Here is a 21,754-nt window from a genome sequence, read left to right on the forward strand (position 1 = left end):
AAACATACTGAGGGGGGTGATAGCTTAAAAGACATATGATCACGTTAGGAGGCTCAACTTCAAAATTGAATGGTCATGGTGGACTACAATCATACAAATAAGCGCACGAGTCAACTTGCCCTCGTTGTCGGTGACATCATGTCACAGACGAACGCGGCGCCTGACGGCAGCTGGACAGTAGGAGGAAGCCCAGGTAGTTAGAAAGTCGGCACTGCCCCGTTCACTGGTACCAAGTTAACCACGAAGCCATGTTGCCTCTGGTGAAAGTTTGCAAAACTAGCCGTCGTAAAATGCGCACCGCAAAGTCGGCTGGTGGTGTTGATAGGGTGAAAAAGATGCTGAAGCTATCTCAACAATTCAGCACTGTATTGTTATGTCTTTGCATATGTTTTCAGCGCTTCAAACATATTTAATGTATTTAGAAGCAAAACACGGATATCTGTTTAGTCGGTATCGTCCTTCTTCCGTCGCCGTCGCTATCAGACGAAAACGGCGAAGGACGTTTGGCTGACCGAGGGCCCGTACAATAGCCGCTCTCGGCGCAGTCGTCTTAGGCGATAAAGCTGCACTCAATATTTACAGCACTGCTCCCGCTCGTGATAAATATTCACAAACCTGTGTCCCGGCGGCAAGACCACGGGATACTAGATCATCTGCAATCATTATACATCGCACAGCAAGAGGTGTATTCCCCCCCCCCAAAAAAAACATTATTCCATTCAAGATGTTGCACGATGAATTGTGAGCGGTCTTTGTTTTTCATGTGTAACATGGTTAGACGTTAAATAATAACATCTTTCATTTGTATTTGAAAGCAGCTTTTGTTAGAAGTGGCAGGGGCTACACTTAATCCTACTGATATTTTGTTTGCAAGAAAATATTTGAAAATCTTGTGATGGCCTTATTTTTTTTTTGTTCTTTTGATATCTCGATGATACATTTATTTTTATTTTATTAATCATGCAGCGGTTCACAGTGACCCAGTAACATTGTAACTGTACCAAGGAAATAAACATATCATGAGGATTAATGTTCTTTCAAAGTGTCAACTCCACCAAGTTGACTAATTTCTCACAAAACCGCAGCAAACGGCTCGTCCATCAGTTGTGTGTTTTTTTTTTTTTTTTTTTTTTGGTGGGCTCGACACGGATGAAATATCTATTGCAATTCCAATTTACACCCAGAAAATCAAATCAATAATAACAGGAAAACAGCTACAAAAAAAAAAAAACAGAACTAATGTTTTGTTAGCCCTCCTCTTATGCTGCAGGTCCTAACGGCATGTTAAAAGTATCTTTTCGATTTGAAACTTCTCCTTCTTGGCTTAAAGACTACAATGAATTTGCACAATGAAAATGCTTCATTGGTCATTCAAAAAAAGTTTGAGCTGATATTTTTTTTAAATGATAAATTACTGAATTATCCTCCTCGAACTGATCTGTGAGAGAGGCAATACACTAAATATTGATTGAATAAGAAAGAACAGCTTTCATGTTAGGGTTTCCAGCCTGGGTTAGGATTTTTTTAGGTGGGCTTTCTAATCATGGTTTCAAGCCAGGGTTAGGGTTTTTTGACAAGTGTTAAGGTTTCAAATTGGGGTTTAAGGCCAGTGTTAGGGTTTCAAGTGCGGGTACGGGTCTTCGTGTGTGGTGACTTGCTATATGTGCCCTGAATTACAGGGCACCAAGTCTGGAGACAGATGGCGCCAATTTAAAAACATTTCCTGCTGATGATGTGGACTTTTCTTGCTGATCTTTTCACTGGCGCCGTGTGGCGTTTGCTGATGCATTCTTATCGGATTGATCTTGTTTGGGGACGTTATAAATATAGCAACAGAGCCGCGTGGGGTGGGAGGGGTGAAAAGCTTATTTTGTTCACCTGTTCCCCCTCCCGTGTCAGGTCCAAGTGTCATTGTATTCGATTTTGTTTTGACTTTACCACTCCCCCCCATGCCAATAGGATATCTGATTAACCAGTCAGCCGTGTTAGGGCTTTATCTGGCACGGCATTCATCATCTTTGGGAGTGGAGACAGAAGCTATTCACACGCTGAAGAAAAGCAGTGATTGCAAATTGCAGAAGCAGCTCCGTGGGAAGGCTTTGAAGAGACTACGTCGTCCTCACCGAGCGCCGCCTCTGAAGCCGTACACAAGGCCTTTCGAAATCAAGAACAGAGAAATTCCTTCCTATTCCAAAGAAGTGATCGTCTGAAGGTCTCAATTGAAAAGCTTGCAACGAGAATCGCTCTAATTGAAAACAAGACAACGACGCCAACGAATTGGCACAGATGAGGACGGCGTCAGATGGCGTGCTCTCATGGGGTGGCAGCGCTTTCTTTTGTTGTTCCCATTTGGCTTTTATCAGTGAAAGCCCCAGGTGCAGGACAGCCTGATGACAAATCTCAACTCCAGGCAAGGACAACGTTCATATTCTTCACTTTTAGCTTATTAAAGAGGACATCAAATGGAAAATAGACTTTTTAATAGCTTGTACACAATTACCTGTACAGTGGTACTGCAACTTTTTTTTTTTTTTTCTTTTTTCTTTTGCCTTAACCTGCGAGTCATGACTTAACTTGCGACTTTATATTGTCTGGTTGTAGCAAGGCAATAAATAGGCTGTGTAAAATGTCCAATCAGTGCAGGTTAAGATCTTAAATCGGGATTAATCCTCACAATAAAAAGGCAAGAAATGAGCATGAGCTCGTGTTCAAGTTTCAATTCCCGGTCGTCTTCCATGATGTGCCAGAACGTCTCAATGCACTGAGTGTCAATGGCCCTTCTGTCTTATCATGCTGCCTCTCGCACTTTTATTTGCTTTTTTTCCTGAAGCACATACACAAGGCCATCCATTCAAAGGCAGGCCTTATCCCTCAAGAGCATTCCCCTGAAGTCCCTGCAGTAGTCCGCCACTGGCTGGCTGGGAATGAAGTGCTAGACTTCAGGCGTTGCCCACTTTTAACTTGATGGTGAAAGCTTGACAGAGACATCGGTACGGGGGCCTGGTGGTCGGGTGGATGGGGGGGAGCAGTTCATTGTTGACCCAGAGGGAGAAAAAAAAACAGTTATGGAAAATAATAATGGCTCCTCCTCCTCAAACTTACAAGAGCAAATTAAAACAAGTAATGGTTGATGACTCAAGCTGTGGGCTGCCTTGAAACTGGAGCGAGATCTCGCTCCAGTTTCTGTAAAGGTGTTTATTAACAGCTCAATAAACAACACCACACCGTAGAAACACAAGCTTGTGTAATTATCATGAAAATAGCGATGGTAAATAGTAAATATCACAATTAATATTACATGATCCTTGATCATGCAAATGTTCAGTGGGCCTGATTAAAGAACGAAGCCAGCCCAACTTTGCCTACCCCTGGTCAATAGCGATACATCAATTTGCCCCAGATTTCTTGAGTTAATTCCCGACGAGTCGCCTTTCCCAGTTTTCCTGAATGCACCAGAAAAACTGTGGTAGCATACTGTTCCTTGATGGATACAGACACTTGGTCAAAACCAAAAAGTAAGACAAATTACTTTTTTTTTTTTTAAACAATGTGTATTAAAATAACTCAAATTAATGTGTTTCTTATTGACAGCTAATGCTAGCATGGCGCTATCAAAATTGCGCCAAAAACCCAAACTTACCTAAACTTTACTTTAAAATAGTATCTTAAAACACAACCAGACTTTGTTTAAAACCGTCTCATAGTTGAGTAGAAGCTGTATAAAACCGTTTTGTTGTACTAACTTGTTGAACGTATCGAAAGTGACAGTGTCATTTGTGTGACACAGGACTGTGCCGTGGAGGAGGAGGGTTGATGATACCATCAGGTGTAGAGAGAGGCACACACACGTTCACTTTGAGCAGAGAGGCTTGAGAAAAGCGCAGCGAGCTCCTCGCTTTGCACTCATCAACGCAAAAAGAAAGAAGAAGAAAAAAAATCAAGAAGTCAGGATGTAGACGGCACACCGATCCTGCCCTCCCCACCGGACGGAGTGATGGTTTCTCTCTTTTCTCTCTCCATCCATCCAGCAGCCTGTATGCGCTCAGCTCCTCGGCGCAGGAGGCTGTCGATCCGCCGGCAGAGGAGAGGTGCTGTCCGCCGTTTCTTCCCGCCTTCCTGGATGGACCGCCGTCCCTGCTCTTTATTCCCGGCTCGGATTTGACTCCCATCCACTTTTAGATGGTGAGTTGATCGCTTTCTTTATGCCAACCAATATGTCTCTCTGAATGCACTGCGTTAAGGTGATGGAAACTTTACATTTTGGCAACTGAGAGGATTAAAAAAAAGATATACTCTCATTTACTTTGTCCCCATTTATGCTTAAAAAAATGACCATTTACATCATAATTCAACAGGTTCCAACTCTTAATTGCTACTGGTCAAAACAGACAGGAGATGAACATTTTCTTAAAAAAAAAAAAAAAAAAAAAGTGGTAGCACAGATTTAGTGGTGAGCATGTCTGCCTCACAGTCAAGAGTTTCTGGGTTCAAATCTGGAGTTTGCATGTTCTCCTTGTGCTTTTCCAGTGGCGGTTGTAGGGGGGCAGGGGGGCACAGTGCCAAAAAAAAAAAAAAAAAAGTCTGGCCACCCGCTATTTAAAAGGGAAGCCGAGAACTTTACTAAAAATTGAAAAACAAAGCTGCATCCTGTTTTCTTGTACTTTGTGTGCATGCCATGACAGCGTAATGATTTAACCTCTGCCATCAAGTGAAAGAGCCTTTATTTCTTCTGCATATCACTGCACATTACTGACATAGAGCAATGAACAAATATATGCAAATATTATTTGCAATTACTAAATAATTTTTGGCCTAATCAAGTGAAGTTGGATATTTTCCCAAGGCACACCTGATGATCTCATAATAATTGCTAATCACTAATGCAGTGATAACAATAAAGTAGAATCACTCTCGTGTGCCGCTTCCAATGTTGAGTTTTACCTCCCCCCTCTGCCCCCGACCTGTAGATGTCAGCTGATTTTGAGGAAGCCTGAAGGTGAGGAGCACTTTTTCCAAGAGTGGCCATGGCCACGGGAGTCGCCGCGTGGCTCCCCTTTGCCCGGGCGGCCGCCATCGGCTGGATGCCCGTCGCCAGCTGCCCCATGCCGGTGGCGCCGCGAGACCACCATCGTCGGCAGGACGAGCTCATCGTCCTCAACGTCAGCGGCCGTCGATTCCAAACCTGGAGGACCACTCTGGACCGCTACCCGGACACCCTGCTCGGCAGCTCGGAGAAGGACTTCTTCTACAACGAGGAAAGCAAGGAGTACTTCTTCGACCGGGACCCCGACGCCTTCTGTAGCATCCTCAACTTCTACCGGACCGGGAAGTTGCACTACCCGCGGCACGAGTGCATCTCGGCCTATGACGAGGAGCTGACCTTCTTCGGCATCATCCCGGAGATCATCGGTGACTGCTGCTACGAAGAGTACAAAGATCGGAAGCGGGAGAACCTGGAGCGGCTTCAGGACGACCAAGAGGAGAACAAGGATGTCAAGCTGCCCCACATGAACTTCAGAGAGACCATGTGGCGGGCTTTCGAGAACCCTCACACCTCCACCATGGCGCTGGTGTTCTACTACGTCACCGGCTTCTTCATTGCCATCTCTGTCATCACCAACGTGGTGGAGACGGTACCGTGCGGCTCCACCGCCACCCAGAAAGACATGCCGTGCGGCGAGCGCTACACGGTGGCGTTCTTCTGCATGGACACGGCCTGCGTCATGATCTTCACGGTGGAGTACCTGCTGCGCTTGTTCGCCGCGCCGAGCCGCTACCGATTCATGCGTTCCGTGATGAGCATCATCGACGTGGTAGCCATCCTGCCGTACTACATCGGTCTGGTGATGACCGACAACGAGGACGTGAGCGGCGCCTTCGTCACGCTGCGGGTCTTCCGCGTCTTTCGCATCTTCAAGTTCTCGCGGCACTCGCAGGGCCTGCGTATCCTGGGCTACACGCTCAAGAGCTGCGCCTCGGAGCTGGGCTTCCTGCTCTTTTCACTGACCATGGCCATCATCATCTTCGCCACGGTCATGTTCTATGCCGAGAAGGGCTCCAGCTCCAGCAAGTTCACCAGCATCCCGGCTTCCTTCTGGTACACCATCGTCACCATGACCACGCTGGGGTAAGTCACATATCACATACACCGGGTCCTCAGTTTACGACGGGCCCAACATAGACGACTCACAAAAAGTTAGGGGTGATTGCCTTTCGAGTGAAATTTCAGGGGCACTAAAAGCGCAGCGTGACCATTAAATGATCCCCCGCGGAGACACACTTGCGGGAGGTGGTGTTTTGACTCTGGATGAGTGGACTTAAAGTTGTTTCTTCAACATGTGGAACTTCACTGGGTAAAGCTGGGCGAAACCTTTGAAATCAGTTCTCGGAACATGTTCAGGTAAGCTCTTTCAGTCTATCATTGGAGTATCCAAGGTTTGCTGCGCTTTCTCCCTACCTTGCACTTCACTGCTTCATTTCTTCTTCTGCCACAAGCAAAAGACCAAAGTACCACTTCTATGCTTTTCTGTGACTCTTCCAGTTGCTCTGTTTTTTAGTCGCTACCTGCTGATGACTCTAAGCTCAGTGGACATTTCCATTTGAGAGCATCCCGTTTAGAACCTCGCAATGGCGAGGCACTGTTGATATCGTTAAGCGTTGTCTTGGTCTTATGATGTGAAAATGTGAGCCGCATAATGAAAATGTGAGCCGACTGTTTAAATAGCAATTTTAATTGAACCACGGAATGCATTGGGCCGATTCTTGGATCATATGCGTGTTGTGAATTTTGCCATTCAGCTCTGCATTCAAATGTTATGAAAAGGTCAATTAAGTTCACTTGTAAGGTTACAGTGCATCTTCATCCTAAAATTTCACCCAAAATACCCCTGACATTTTGTTTGTAGTGGAAGATGTTTTGAGGCTGCGAACGAAGAATATTTTGTCACGGGGCGCCATAAGGCACGCTCAGTGACAGCTGTATTTATTGTTTTTCATATGATTAGTTTTTATTGTTATTATTATATCAATAGAAATGAGAAATAATACATATTATTCAAAAACATCGATTTAAATGCATAACCTCATATACAATTGGGCCCATCTGTCCGTTCAACCCTTGAACAAAAAGTTTGCACGTATCTGCAATACAAAATCAGCATTTTAAAGTTTTTCAATGCCATTGTGTAGATAAATCTTAAATAATACTTCTTAATTTATGAATCACAATCAAATTTTCTTATACCATCACAAAAGCAGCCATTTTAATACACATTCCTAACGGCTTAATGAAATAAGAGTGTTTTTTTTTTGTTTTTTTTTAAATTTTATTTTGGCTTTTCCCGATGCACAAGCAACATATTTATGGCCATGGCGTTCAATGTAAGAAAACAACAACTGCTTTGTGAGGAATTGATTTGAAGGGGTCATAAAGTCTACAGAACTATGTATTGACCTCGAAGGCAAAAAATCCCAGGAGGGTCACATTTATTATGATTCAACACACTTCATATTTCACAAGCTTGCCGGGCTCTGCGGCCGTGAACCGCGGGGCGAACGAGAAGGTGCTGCTGAAGTTTGGCGGGAAAGTACAAGAATGATCATCCCAACACTTATTTTTTTTAAATGAAGGTTAATACACTATTATTATTTTGTATATCACAGAGGTATTACTATTGCAGTTCAAGACACGCTCGGTATGTATTTTGAGAAATATAATCAGTGGCTGGCATTTGTAGCCATCCAGGCATTGGAATATTTTTTTTCTTTTCCATTTTAAATTTTCTATCGATTTTCCGTTGCTGTTGCCATTCACACACATGAGGTTCCAGAAGATGAAGTTTCAACTACTAAATCCTGTATTGGTTACATTTGTAAATACAGTGGCGCCTTGAGATGCGAGTGACTCGACTTACGAGTTTCTCGAGAGAAAAGCCGTCGTTCGGCTGATTTTCTTTTGCTTAAAATTACGAGTGCAACTTTAGGATATGATTGCTATATGGTGGCGGTGAATTCAATATAACTCAAGTAGTGAAAAATGTATGAAAAAATAGGCTTCAAGCTGTTTAATGCCACTCCTAATTAAAGTTTACTGTCAAACTCAACATAAAACAAAGGGAATTACACAAAACAACCAAATTATGTTGCCTTAAGAACGACCACCGCTAGGTTGCTATGCTAACATGAATGGAAAATGCGATCGACATGCTAACAGTTAGCATCAACAGTTGCAATTTTAGAACATTTTAAGCAATGGATATTTGAACAGAATTGCAGAAGCAAAATATGTAGACAATCTAATAATATAACAATAATAATTTAACAATACTCACAGGCATATATTCTTTATCCTCTACAAAAAATATGGCAGCATCTTACTGAGTCACTAACAGGAGCAGTAGTAGAACTCTATTCTTTTTTTGTTTGTGTCTGCAAGACTGCATGATAGTGGCTCTTGGTGGGCAAGGTGAACACACCAGAAGCAACAGCACAATGAAATTAATTGCACCATTAAATTATGATGCTGGAACTGTTTAATTCTTGATATTGTATTTAATTATATTATTATTATTTATTTATTTATTATTATTATTCTTTTGTAAAGTACAATATTTTAGAATTCTGTTTTTCCTTATTAAAAACACAAATCAAAGATTTGTTTTTTGGGTAGAAGGCTGGTACGGATTAATGGCATTTCCATTCATTTCAATGGGGAAAGATGATTTTAGCGTGATTTGAGTTAAGTGTGGTCGTGGAACGAATGATATGTTCAACGTGGGAAGTCGGTACGACTGGACTGGAACGAATGGTCTGTCCTCCCCCACAATAGGTTTACATGTAACGTTAGACGACTGATGGTGTAGTGTTATATTCATCTGACCTCACTGCAGGCAGAGTGAATAGAATAGAATCCATCCATCCATCCATTTTCTGAGCCGCTTCTCCACACTAGGGTCACGGGCGTGCTGGAGCCTATCCCAGCTATCATCGGGCAGGAGGCGGGGTACACCCTGAACCGGTTGCCAGCCAATCGCAGGGCACATACGAACAAACAACCATTTGCACTCACATTCACACCTACGGGTAATTTAGAGTCTCCAACGCATGCATGTTTTTGGGATGTGGGAGGAAACCGGAGTGCCCGGAGAAAACCCACGCAGGCACGTGGAGAACATGCAAACTCCACACAGGCGGGGTCGGGGATTGAACCAGGGGCCTCAGAACTGTGAGGCTGACGCTCTAACCAGTCGGCCACCGTGCGGCCTAGAATAGAATAGAATAGAATAAGCAGTAGAGAAAATGGAGGAATCAGCGGTACTTTTACACCAGTAGATTGCACTGTATCGTTTAATTGTTTTGAGTGGTATTGCGAAACATAAAGCTCGACAATTGGCATAGATGCTGCTGTTTACTGGAGTTCACCAACACCAACTTTTACTGCATTATTTTGCATCTTTCACTTTACTGCTCCAAAGCCACTGAGAAGAACGAGGTGGAGGTCCAAGTCGTTACTGGACTGTAATCGAGCCCACCAGTCCAGACGGGACGATCTGTCACGTCGCGCCTCATTGGCTCGGTAATGAAAAGCATGATGTGACCTTGTAACTTTTTACAGACCTGGAACTCGCCGCGTTGCTCATGTTTGGCTTTTCTGTATCAAACAAAAAGTCACTAATGATCAGCAGAACTGAAGCGAGCTAAACTGGGGCTAGGCAATTAATCGATTTTATTGAATAATGTTATTTGGTTTGTCGGGTTGATTTTTCTCAAATAGATCTTTTTTTAGCGGCCTCCGTAGTTCAAAGTGCGTACCCGCTGACGTGTATTGCTTACACTCACGACAGTGCTGCGAACCGAGTGGAGCTACTTTACAAAAGCATCCATCCATCCATTTTCATTACCGGTTATCCTCACTAGGGTCGCGGGAGTGCCGGAGCCTATCCGAGCTATCATCGGGCAGAAGGCGGGGTACACCCTGAACTGGTTGCCAGCCAATCGCAGGGCACATATAAACAAACAACCATTCGCACTCACATTCACACTTAAGGCAATTTAGAGTCTTCAATTAACCTACCATGCATGTTTTTGGGATGTGGGAGGAAACCTGAGTGCCCGGAGAAAACCCACGCAGGTTTTGACAAAAGGGACATTTTCTCTCAAGAGGAAACTCTTTTTTTTTTTTTACATTATCTGTAATTGTTGCTGTGAAATTTGGGGTGAGTTAATGCTGGGGAAAAAAGTTAATGGAAAAAAAAATGGGTATTAGAAGAAAAAAAGCAAATCCCAGAAGGAAAATAAAAACGAAAGAGTGAAACTGACATTTGCCTTTTCTATAAGCAAAGGAGGAAAAAATATATCTGAAATCGGAGCCCAAAGCTGAACTGGAGACTCCCTTTTGTTGAAGACTGCCTAACATTCCTTGTTTCACGGTATTTGTCCGTGTGTGTCTGCATCGTAAAATTCCTTTCCAGAGTCTTTTGTATATCATACATACAAAAAAAAAAAAAAAACCCCAGATAGAAATGCCAAGGTGAAAGCATGACGCAAAATTGGGTTTTTGAGTGCGATGACATTTTGTCCAAGCCACAAAGAGTCTATCGAAGTGCTGTGACAAAAAAAAAATTGCCAGCCAAGGACACCCTCAGGGGAAAAAAAATTACTGAATGCAAGTTCAAGGCTCAGGCACAATTCGACAAAAATCTTATCAACGAACTTTCACAATCTTTTTTTTTTTCATATTTAAAGTCTGAAGGTGAGATTCTATTTGAGACAAATGTCGTTTCATCTTCTAATGCTAAATTTAGTTCCAGCACGGCCCCCACATAATCTGACAATAACAATATCCTCTCAGTATTCCGTTGCTGGTAGCCCACTACACTCCAATTGCCTTTGATCGTAATAACTAAAACGTCTTTGTCTTCTTTTCTCCGCTAACTTTGTGCTTTTTTTTTTTTTTACAACAAGCCAATCTGTTCAAAGAAAAACAACAGTAGGCGTAAATAAAAAAATATTCATGGCTGGTGCTTGGAATTAAAAGCAAGCCCTCCAATCATGCGTGTATGCTCACGGGGGACGAGTTCCTCAATAAGCCTATCTGTCAATTCAATACATATTTAATGTGAAGTGACTCGTTGTGACTGCAAGTATAGTATATTAATGGTGTGTTTTGTTTTGTTAGACTGAAACGTGTCTATAATGTATAGTAAATGGCTGTTTGTCTATATGTGACCTGCGATGTACTTTCTCCAGGTTATAGCCTGCTTCTTTTGCCAAAAGTCTTGTGGGATAGGCTCCACCTCACCTGTGACACAGAAAAGGATATCTACTCTCTGGTTACCAAAACATACAAAATATGCAATGCGCTTGACACTCCCTGAGCTGAAGTCTCACGAGATTTGCTAGCATGTATTCGCGACATCACGTGCACGGCCATAGTTTGAACTCCCAAGTTTTGAGGCAATAAATCAAGTGTACAAACTCTGTGTTGGACTTTGGAGGCCACACTTGTACTGTCTACGATCAGGGGTGTCAAACTTGTAGTTCAGGGGCCACATACGGTCTAATTTGATGTCAAGTGGACAGGACGAGTAAAATCATAGCATCACTGATATAAATAACAATAGGTTGGAGTATCATCCTTTGTTGTAATGTAAATAAACACAAGTACGTTCGGAAAATCGTTTAATGAACTATCCTCTAACAAAATATTTAGAACAATGTCAGATTTCTGAAGAAAAAATGTGCAGTTTAGAATTTGGGTGTGCATTTCAATTGATCATAGTGATTGTACAAGAAGGCATAAAATTAGTCCAAAAAAAAAAAGTAAATCAATTTACCTACACGAGATCAAGAAATTATTCTACCTCTATTTTCTGCACGTGCATAATTCTCAGAACCTAAATGATCTGCTTGAAACATGCAAACTAAAGTGAGAACCATTTTAAATGGACAAGAAAGTGATCGCCCACCCTGTGCAAACTTCATACCTAAAAGATGAACCAAAAAGTACAGCTATATTTATGGGCCATGCATAGACAATATGGCCCCGCTAGTGAACGGCAACTACCGGAGACAAATTCCTTGTGTGTTTTGGACATACTTGGCAAATAAAGATGATTCTGATTCTGATTCTGATTCTGATATTTGTCACCTCGTCAGTCACGCTTTCTGTCTCCGATTGGTTGGTTTTCATACTGAAGCCCCTAACGCGCTGGTTTTGGCCCGCGGGCCGTACCTTTGACACCCCTGGTCTACATCATGTGACCATAGCTAGAGGCAATTTGAGGAGATACTTATTGAGTTATTGTTACACTTGGATGTATTTGGAGAGCTAGAGACAGGCAGATGGAGAAGAAGCTGATAAATCCAGACTAAACCCTTCCTTCCCTGAGGCTGTATTATGGTTCAGAAACACAGCATACTTTCCTTTCATAACACATTCTCATATTGTTTTGTTTTGTATTTTTGTCTGTTCCTTCCCTGTCTGCAACATGGCCATACGTAGCAAAGTCGATTATTATGCACAATCTCATTCGTAATTCACAATCCACATAAAACCAGCGCTATCCCATTTTTATTGTTGTGTTCACTGAATGGATTTCAAATCTTCTTTACCCCAATTTTTATATGCTTTTACCATGCGGACATTAACTACAGTAGGGCTGGGGGACAAAAAAAATCGGATAACTCGGCTATGTCGACTTAAAATAAATAGGTCGACTCAAAAATTCTGCCTCGATGCTACGCAGGGACCCCAAACCCTTGCTCAAAAAATGTTCCACCCGGATCCATGTTTGCACCACGGGAAACCATGTTGGACACGGACATTTATTGCAGACGGACGCAGAGTTGGGCCAATGATACACATTGACAAAAATGACACAAAATGGAAATCGCTAGCGCGCTAATGCTAATCGCGATTGCTAAGCATTTAACATTTTGCAGTCTCAAATTCTGTAACCCACATTTATACCTTAAACGCAGTACCAACACATGCCGTTTAAGGATTGAAGTCCATCCCTTAAAAAAAAATCTTTTTAATGTTTTACTTAATTTTTTAGTAAGTGTGGGGGTCGGGGAGGGGGGAATTATTATTCTCTTATTTGATCAAAAATCAATAGGAGAATCGATTCTAAAAAGATTTGACAGTGACAACCCTAAACGCCTGTCAATCACAGGACACGTTTAAGCAGACTTCCCACATACCGATAGCCTGCTTAGTGGCGTCAATGGCACGGATTGTAAAAGACTGATCTTCCTCCTCATGATTCTCCACCAGCTAATTTTAGAGCGCTCGCTCAGTGTGAAAGGCAGTGATCCATTTCAACTGTAATCTGTTCATTTGATATATGATCCAGACAATACCTATGTGACAGCTAGTACAGCGAGAGCGTTTGTCCGACGGAGTCCTCCACACCTCAGAAAATACGATGAACCCAATAATGAGAGAAATATTAATGAGGTGTGCATTGAAATCTGACTTGGTTGGTATAATTAGAGTGAGCCTCCCAGTTGTAGAGTCCCGGTCCTGGACGTGAGGTTTGTTCTGTAACGGCAAAGTGAGAAAAAAAAAAAATGTTGGCATGCATGTAGGTCATGTTCCCATCGCTGCCTTAATCAGTGGCTATATATAATTCGCTTTCTTCCGAGAGACTTTTAAGATGGCCTCCTCCTGTGCGATCGCCTCGACGTCTCTATTAGACTAAGTGGACCGGACCCAGGGGCCAGCGTCAGAAAAAAGGGAGAGGTCAGACGTTTATTGGACCTCCATAGTCAAAAGGAACACGGCAGAAGGAAGACGAGTAAGGCAGAGCGACACTCATTGTCCTTAAATGTAGCTTCCCTTTGGCTCCCAAGGGGGGGGAAGCCTTAGCCGTTTTGGATATTGCTAAACAAACATGGAAGTAAACAACGAGGCGCTCAACAGGGACTTTGCACTGGAAAAAGGGAAATTCAATCACACAACACATAATAAGCTTTTTATTGCCTTTTCCGCCCTTGTAATATTAAGAGTGTTATTGTGCTCTAGGACTACAATAAGCAAAACCCTTAACTGTGTTCGTGCGGCATTTTTTTGGAAAGGGGATTTATTGACTTTTTAGTAACATTCCCAAACAACTGCTGCAACAAGAAAAATATTTCTTTGGATGCCATTAAAGTGAGTCTTCAATAATCTACATTTTCCTGCCAACAGCAGCTTAGTTTCTTTCTTCTTCGAGGTTGCGTTACTATTCAGCGGCATGAATAATTGGGTGATTTCGTCGCCTTGTTGAACCCCCGAGGTCAAAACGAGTGCCGCTTGAAGGAAATTGGAAATATTCCTGCCTTTATTGGGCCAAGATGCTTTTGCAGCCAATTTGTCAGTACGGTGCTTTCTAATAATAGCCGTGTAATGTAATGCAGTGCCACTGTTATTTCATCCCACACCAGAAAGTCATTTAAAATGATTTAATTATTGTAAAGGATTGAAGGTACTGGAAGACTGAGTCACGTAAATGACCAAAGCTTTCTTGTACAGATGCTACACATGCGTAGTTTGTTAGAGCTCTGGTTTGCCCCTTGCATCTGTCTAAGCATCCTTTAGTAAGCTAGTTAATCCCAAGTCATCAGGCATGAGTGAGTCTTTTACTTTTGAGCCAGTGTTTTCATCTTCATGTGTTCATTTACCTGGTCTGTAAAGTAGACGAGACCGAAAAGCAATTGTTTGTCTGAGCGGCGTGGACAATGTGGATTTAAAAAAAAAAAAGACAAAAAATGCAGGCCTAATATCATGTGTCGGATGTTGCCACTTCATTCTAAGCATATCGGTCTTAAGTCATTTTGACCAAAATCTCAAATGTCTTGGATGTGCCCCAAGGATCAAGGACAGAGGAGGCTCCATTGAGGAGAAAAAGTCTAGGAAATTCTGGCCTATCCTCAACGGGAGTTAAAGAAAAATGTCTTTGAGTATCAGAGTCTCTTTGCGGTCGAAATTTTGGCAGTTGGCTTCTTACCAGGAAGGTCGAGAACAGAAGGTTGAAAGCTGCTGTTGAGTACAAGTCTTGTGTGACTGCTTGGCCTATTGGGTTCCTTACTTCGGATCAGACGTTTGAGGGCTTGAGTCTGTTTGTGGTTGAGGTTTTGGCTGTTGGCTTGGGAGCAGGAAACTCCAGACCTCCTACCAAGGATCACATGGGTCTCTGGGTACCCTGAAAATTGAGAGCTGCTGTCAGGCAGATGTACTTCGTGTGACTGCGTGGCCTGACAGATAAGGCGACTGACTTCTGATCAAAAGATTGAGGGTTGGAGTCTCTCACTGGTTGAGGTTTTGGCTGTTGGTTTGGTAACAGGAAGGTCAAGACCTCCTTTCATGGGTTGATGAGGGTTCTTTTATTACCCTGAAGGCTGAAAGCTGCTGTCAAGTCTTGCCCCTCAGCTGACTGTATGAAAGCCAAAGTCTTGCCATGCTACGTACAGTAGGCATCTGACATCTGACAGTGGCTCAGAAGATTGGGGGTTTGAGTAGTAGGACGCACATGTAGGAACATTTGCTTAAACCAACTGAGCTCGGATTATAATCAGCAGAGGAAGACAAATTGAGCGTATGGATGAGAGGACTTTTGATAAAGACAGGTTACTACAAGAGGCATACAGTGGTAGGACGAAGGCAAAACAGGATGTGAGGCCTGCAAGGTAGTAAGAGTGTTTCATGCCTCCTGGCCAAGTTTCCTATCTGAAGGTGTTGTTATCAGGACACAAACAAAGAACCTTGTTTGACACCAATTGCTCTTTTTTCTGTCTTATTTTTAGCGGCTTGGCCCCTTATCTCACAACACAGGTGGCAAAGGGTGAGACTGGGTACGAGGTAGCCTATACTGTAGAAAAGCTACTGATAACTCGTAACGCGCTGTGGTGGAGGATGCAGGCCGGTCATCATACAGTTACAGTGAGCTGAGAGACAAGATGATAAATTCAAAAAGAAAGAAAGAAAGAAAGAAAATGGATGAATTGTTTTTTTTTTTACAGGACAATCTAATACCTATTCTTCCTTCACAATGGAAACATTGTTAACGTATCAGAAATGATGCAATGCTGTTGTACACCGCTGCAAAGTACGACTGCTACTAATATTGCCGCAAATGAATATACTGTAGCTCCAGCAGTGTTTTTGCAGGCAGAATATTTGTTCTCATTAAATTCTGCAACCGCACCTAAGACAAGGTACACGCATACTGACAATTGGGTAGTTGAGCATTTTTCCTCCATTTAAATTCGACCTGTTTCTCAGATGTCTCTTAAAGATTATCCTGAGTGATTATCCTGTGATGTCGGGTGCTTTAAGAGTGATTTTATTTGTTTTTCCGTCCCTGTTCTGCTCATACGACGGTAGGGGCCGGCAATCATAAATAATACAACTGTTCGGTAATTACAATCACAAGTCCTGATGTGTGCGGTGAACACACAGCTCGGTGCGTGCTTAATGTTCAGTGCCGTCGCAGCTATCAAACCGAATTCACAATAGAATCTTCATTCGACGGCAAAAAGGTCTGAAAGTCTTTGTGCTTTCCAAGTCTGTTCCAAATTGATAACGCTGTACCACTAGCTCGCCTTTTCAGTGAGATGCAGAGTAAAGTGTCCGTAACGTGACACATAAACTTGATGAAACAGAATACATTTTCTAAAAGCAAATGAAGAATATGCCTTTAGATAAGCTCATACTTAGGACCCCGCTTTTGAGTGGCGTGAACGACTCAAGATACTGGTAGGGAGAGAGCAGCTTGCGTGACTGTTTGTGTTGATTTATAAATTGCTTTGTTTTTCGAGCAGCAAGACTTGGCAGTCAACGCCTGCAGACGCCAGATTTTCATATCGTGAGAAAAGTGTTTGTTCTAACTCAGCGCAGGGACCACATTCATAGGTTGTCCATCTAGTAATATTTAAAAACAGATATTCATTGACACTCGGGCGTTTATGGAAACACTGGTTCCACAATAAAGAGGATGGATCCACACTGCTGTTTCATTTTATTTCGGCTGTACAGTCAGGGGTAGGAAGACAAAATCGAACCTATAAGATTCAGGTATTATAAGGACGCGTTCCTGGTTATTGGATCAATTGTATTTGGAATAGTATGATATGACAAGACAACCGAATTTCGTGTTTTACTGTCAGTTTCAACCAACTGGGGATGGTGTTTCCCTGATCAGGTATGTGGAGCATTTTACAGTCAATAAATAGACTCGAAGTTGCCCATAGGCATGAGTGTAAGTGTGAATGGTTGTTGGTCGATATGTGACTGGTAACCAGTCTTTGCTTGCCAAAAGTCCACTGGGATAGGCTCCAGATCACCTGTAACCCTGAACAGGATAAACTGAAGGAGAAGAATTAGTGAATAATCAATGAAATTGTCTTTTTTTTTAAACCCTTGATTCTTTTACATTTGATGCTTTTCATTCTTTCTTAGAGGGGAGAAGAACTGTGCTGGGAGAGCTGATTGCGGTGCGGGCTTTAAAAAGTTTGGGAAAGGCTGTAATAGAGTATCAATGTATTAATTAGAGTCGGCCTACTTTTAACAAGGGAATCATCACATTTTGACAAACAGCTGTGGTGAAGATTGGCCACTTTATTTTATTGGCAACGACACAATCCATTTCATTTGTCATCTGGTGCGTTTTTAAAAATCCTTCAAAGTGCCAATTTTTTGGCACGTAATAAAGTGCATCTGTGGAATTCACTTTATCCGGTTTATCTAATCTATTTCTAGAGTTTCAAATGTCTGGAGTGTGAAAATGAGGAACAAATTCTCACCGGAGGGTTATGAAATCTCCCTCAGGTAAGACTTGTAACCACAAATGAATTCCAATTGCTTCTTCATTGCTACAACGGCGCACGTCTGGAAAAAAGTGTGATTTATGCCTCGCTCTCGGCCGTTAGTTTTCTTCTGCTCGATGCCCACCATTTAGGAATGCCAAAGCCCAAAGTGGTGCAAAACACAATCACAAGCGAAGGGATTCAGCGTAAAGGAGAACATAAAAGTTGTAAGTTAGACTTGTTGTATTAGCGAGATTCATGAAAACAGCAACAGCCTGCGACAGCTGTTCATTTTTACAATCTCATGCCTGGACCGGCAGATTGCTTCTCTAATGAGCAACAGAGTGATAATGTGTCATGGCGGTAATATCGAGTGCCGACATTGAAATAATACATCAGCTTGTCACTGGAATGTGATGGACCTTTAAACACAATGTGCTGCAACTGGATGGTCCATTTTTTTGCTTCATATAGACACAATAAATTTGTCCTATTAGGAAGTTTGGTCAATGGTGTTTATGCACTGGAAACGGATGCTCAGCCCATAATATCAAACTATTGAAAAAGTCATATAAAGTCACATGCTTATTTACTTCTGGTCCATTTTCCGAAATCAAATGATCTGTTGCTCGGCCCACCGTGGTGGTGACCACGCGCATAAGGATTCGGCATTGTAAATATTAAACAGCTGCATGATTTACAATTTCTGAGCAAATCGAGGAGGGAAAGAAAATCACTCTTATAATAATCGCTGAGGATAATAGGGCGCTTTTCTGCAGCGATCCGTTTTCGTACTCCCCTCAGTCTCCTCTCGAATAAAGTGTCTCCTAAGTGATGCGTTCGCTACACAATGGTTTCCCCAGTTTTCCACAAAATGACCACCCCATGTTGCCAGTAAAGCCGAGCTAATACTAATCAGTGGAAAAAGGACATCAGACAGTTAGTTCCCAGCTAAACAAAAGTACATTGTGTATTGCCGTAACAATTTTGCACGCTCTACATATCAAATAATGACAACTGACGTTAATGACATTATTACAGCCAGCATCAATCATAAAGCCAATAAATGGTGTGCTTCTTTCATGATCAATACATATTTACCCATTTTGGTGTTCAGAACCCAAGTTAATTGCTCGCTAATTGTGTAAGCTCCTGTGCCCTAAAAATAATAATTCACACCTTATTGCTATATATTTACTTTTTTTTTTTTACCCTCTGGCTTACGCTTTTGCTTTTAGGACCATTAAACCTATTACTGGTCTTTGGATGTTATGCTGTATTTTTGATGTGCTTCGTTTGGAGACCACTGTGGTTTCTGAAAATTCCCAAATTCCCATTTGGCAGTTAATTATGCACCAAGGTCCCCCTGCCTCTTATTTTGACTAAATTCAATATCGCTTCATAACACCAAATGGTCAGTGAGTGCACTTAGGCTTATCATTTTTTTTCGTCAATGCACGCTTTACTTCCATTAAATCTGCAATCCAAATTACTGTTTGGCCGATAGTTGTGTGAGACTAAAAAAACAGTTCACCTCTAGCTGAGTATCTCGGGGGGGGGGGGGGGGGGGCGGTGGTCGACTCCGGCATGCTAAGGACGTTTTATCTGGAATTTGATTGTCTAATAACTTTTCCCATTAGAAGGGTGTGTAGTGTCGAGGTTAAAGGAAGTAGTTGCAAGTCAACTTCATTTCGATATATTTATTGTACTGCGATTGGTTCGGCGTCGTTTGGGATAAGCTCCAGCTCACCGGCGACCCTGATGAGGACAAACGTTATAGCAAACGCAGAAATATTATTTGTAATGCCAGCGGGCTAGAAATATGACAACTCTTTCTGTGCAAAACACTCAACAGCTATAAATCTTCAAGTTTGTCAGGGAAATGGCTCCTTGTGATCATGCGCTCCATTACCAGGCCCTTTAATTAAAAAGGCTTGATTGGCTTTGTAGTCCTTAGTCAGAAATGTATTATCCTTAATACGTCCATCTGTCCTCTCTGTTAAAATTCTCCCGTGGCCACTTTTCAATGGAAATACCCTGTGCTCGCCGAGTGTGTGTCCTAGTTAATAAGGCCCAGTGTCGGTTTCAGCACTGAGTTACTACGGTGGAAAAAGGTTGAATATGGGATTTCTTTGGATTTTAAAACCACTGTCCCCATAGGAAATAATACAAATACAGTAGTAGGTCAGACTGTCACCATCATAAAGCTTTTCTAAAACTGTGCAAGCAATAACATACCATTTTATTGCCATACAAAAGTACAAATACATTACTCACAGAAATAGTTGGCTTTTGTGTGATATTTCTGGATGAACCTAAAATGCACTATAACCTTTTCAGTGAAATTAATTCTCTAAACTTTTGAATCCACATCGGTCAATACATTTCCAATGATCGCTACTGATATGCCTTTCTGTGACCTTTCCAGTATCTCCAGTGACTGTATCTCGATTCCAATTTACTGACAAAAGTCTGCTACACTTCTAAGCCCAATGGCCACTTTTCCTCTGAGAACATCCGGTTTGAAGCCTCGCAATGGCGAGGTACTGTGGGCTTGGCGTCGTCTTGGTCTCAATGTCAAAATGTAAACTGCATGATGAAGAGGATGCTTTAAATACCAATTCAAATTTGATCCAGGAAATATATTGGCCGATACGTGGATTAAACACCTGTTTTGAATTTTGACATCGAGTTCCTTTTCAGAGAACAGCAAGTACTGCGAGGACTAAAACATTCAACAGTGGGACATGTGCATTCAAAAGTTTAGAGAAGGTCAAAGGAAGTTCCCCTATAAAGGTTTTAGTGCCTTTTGGGTTTACCCTTAAATTTCATCCAACTTTTTGTGAATAATAATCCCACAACAAAGTCAACTGAGGTTTTTGTGACATCTCACATTTTAATTATCTGTATCTGTCTCAATAATTTCTGATCAAATTCCCAATTTTACAACCTAGGTGGCATTCAACAACAGTGGTTTCACCGTAACCTCTCAAAACGTCAAATCCAGAAGTCACAAATGTTGTCCTCACTATTCGAGAAATCAAGTTTTTCCATATGACGCCTTGCCTCTTTATAAAAAATTGCGATTTCTTTTTAGCGTAGCTTTTTTAAGGGGGCGGGGTGCATATGAGGATGCGAGTGTTTTAAACAGTCATCAATAATATGCAACAGCTATTAGAAGAACTTTTACAAGGTGCATGTTGTACAAATAAAAGAGATGTCACGTAACACAAACACATGAGACATCTACTTCATCAAAATATGTGCTTGACCTTAGTTGAGGCAATCAATGTAATTCTTCAACATTAACAGTTTAATGGCCCCATAACTCATTAAGCACCCTGTGAACCAGGCTGTGTGTTTAGGGTTTTGTTGAACACATCACTGGGGGAGCTAGCTCTTCAGAAATCACCTTGGAGACGGACCAACCAGATTTCAGCCAACCTTTCCTGTCATTGTCTGTTTAGAAGGAAAAGTAACAACAAAACGCCTTGGTCTCCTGAACTGTGAGCACATGCTTTCCTTTGTCTTTCGTCCTGGGAAATCAGACAAGCTTGTCTAAACCTGTTTAGTATTGATTTTTTTTTTTTTTTTAACTGTATCAAGCTAAAAAAAAAAAAAAAAAAAAAAACATAAACCTTTGAATCCTCCATATACTGCACAGTAGCAGCAAATTAAAAGATTTAAAATTCAAAACTGATGGAAATAATGAGGCAACATATCTGTGGCTGTCGTGTTGTTTTGCTGTCTGTATTGTTCCAGTGTTGTCAACGTACATAAAATGTATCCATCCCTTCTTACATTCAGTGCTTGTCCTCATCAGGGTCACGGGTGAGCTAGAGCCTATCCCAGCTGACATTTGACGAGAGAAGTGAGGTACACCTTGGACTGGTTGCCACTCAATCACAGAGCACATAAATACAAACAACCATTCATACTCACGTTCCCACCTGCGTACAATTTGAAG

General features: G+C 42.0%; 1 protein-coding gene across 4 annotated transcripts in view; it reads left to right on the top strand.

Moving 5' to 3' along the window:
• LOC133408370 (potassium voltage-gated channel subfamily D member 3-like) overlaps positions 1 to 21,754 on the top strand; it is a 64,653-nt gene that overhangs the window by 6,219 nt on the left and 36,680 nt on the right. For 2 of the 4 annotated variants that reach the window (XM_061687183.1, XM_061687186.1), the window contains exons 2-3: positions 3,788 to 4,182; positions 4,968 to 6,127. In XM_061687183.1, the coding sequence (XP_061543167.1) occupies positions 5,025 to 6,127 (1,103 nt within the window). In that variant the 5' untranslated portion in view covers positions 3,788 to 4,182; positions 4,968 to 5,024. Of the gene's footprint in view, positions 1 to 3,562; positions 4,183 to 4,967; positions 6,128 to 21,754 lie in introns of those variants that run through there. The other 2 variants (XM_061687185.1, XM_061687184.1) reach the window with 2 other exon arrangements.

The sequence above is a fragment of the Phycodurus eques genome, chromosome 10 (genome assembly GCF_024500275.1).
Source record: "Phycodurus eques isolate BA_2022a chromosome 10, UOR_Pequ_1.1, whole genome shotgun sequence".
Classification (NCBI taxonomy): Eukaryota; Metazoa; Chordata; class Actinopteri; order Syngnathiformes; family Syngnathidae; genus Phycodurus; species Phycodurus eques.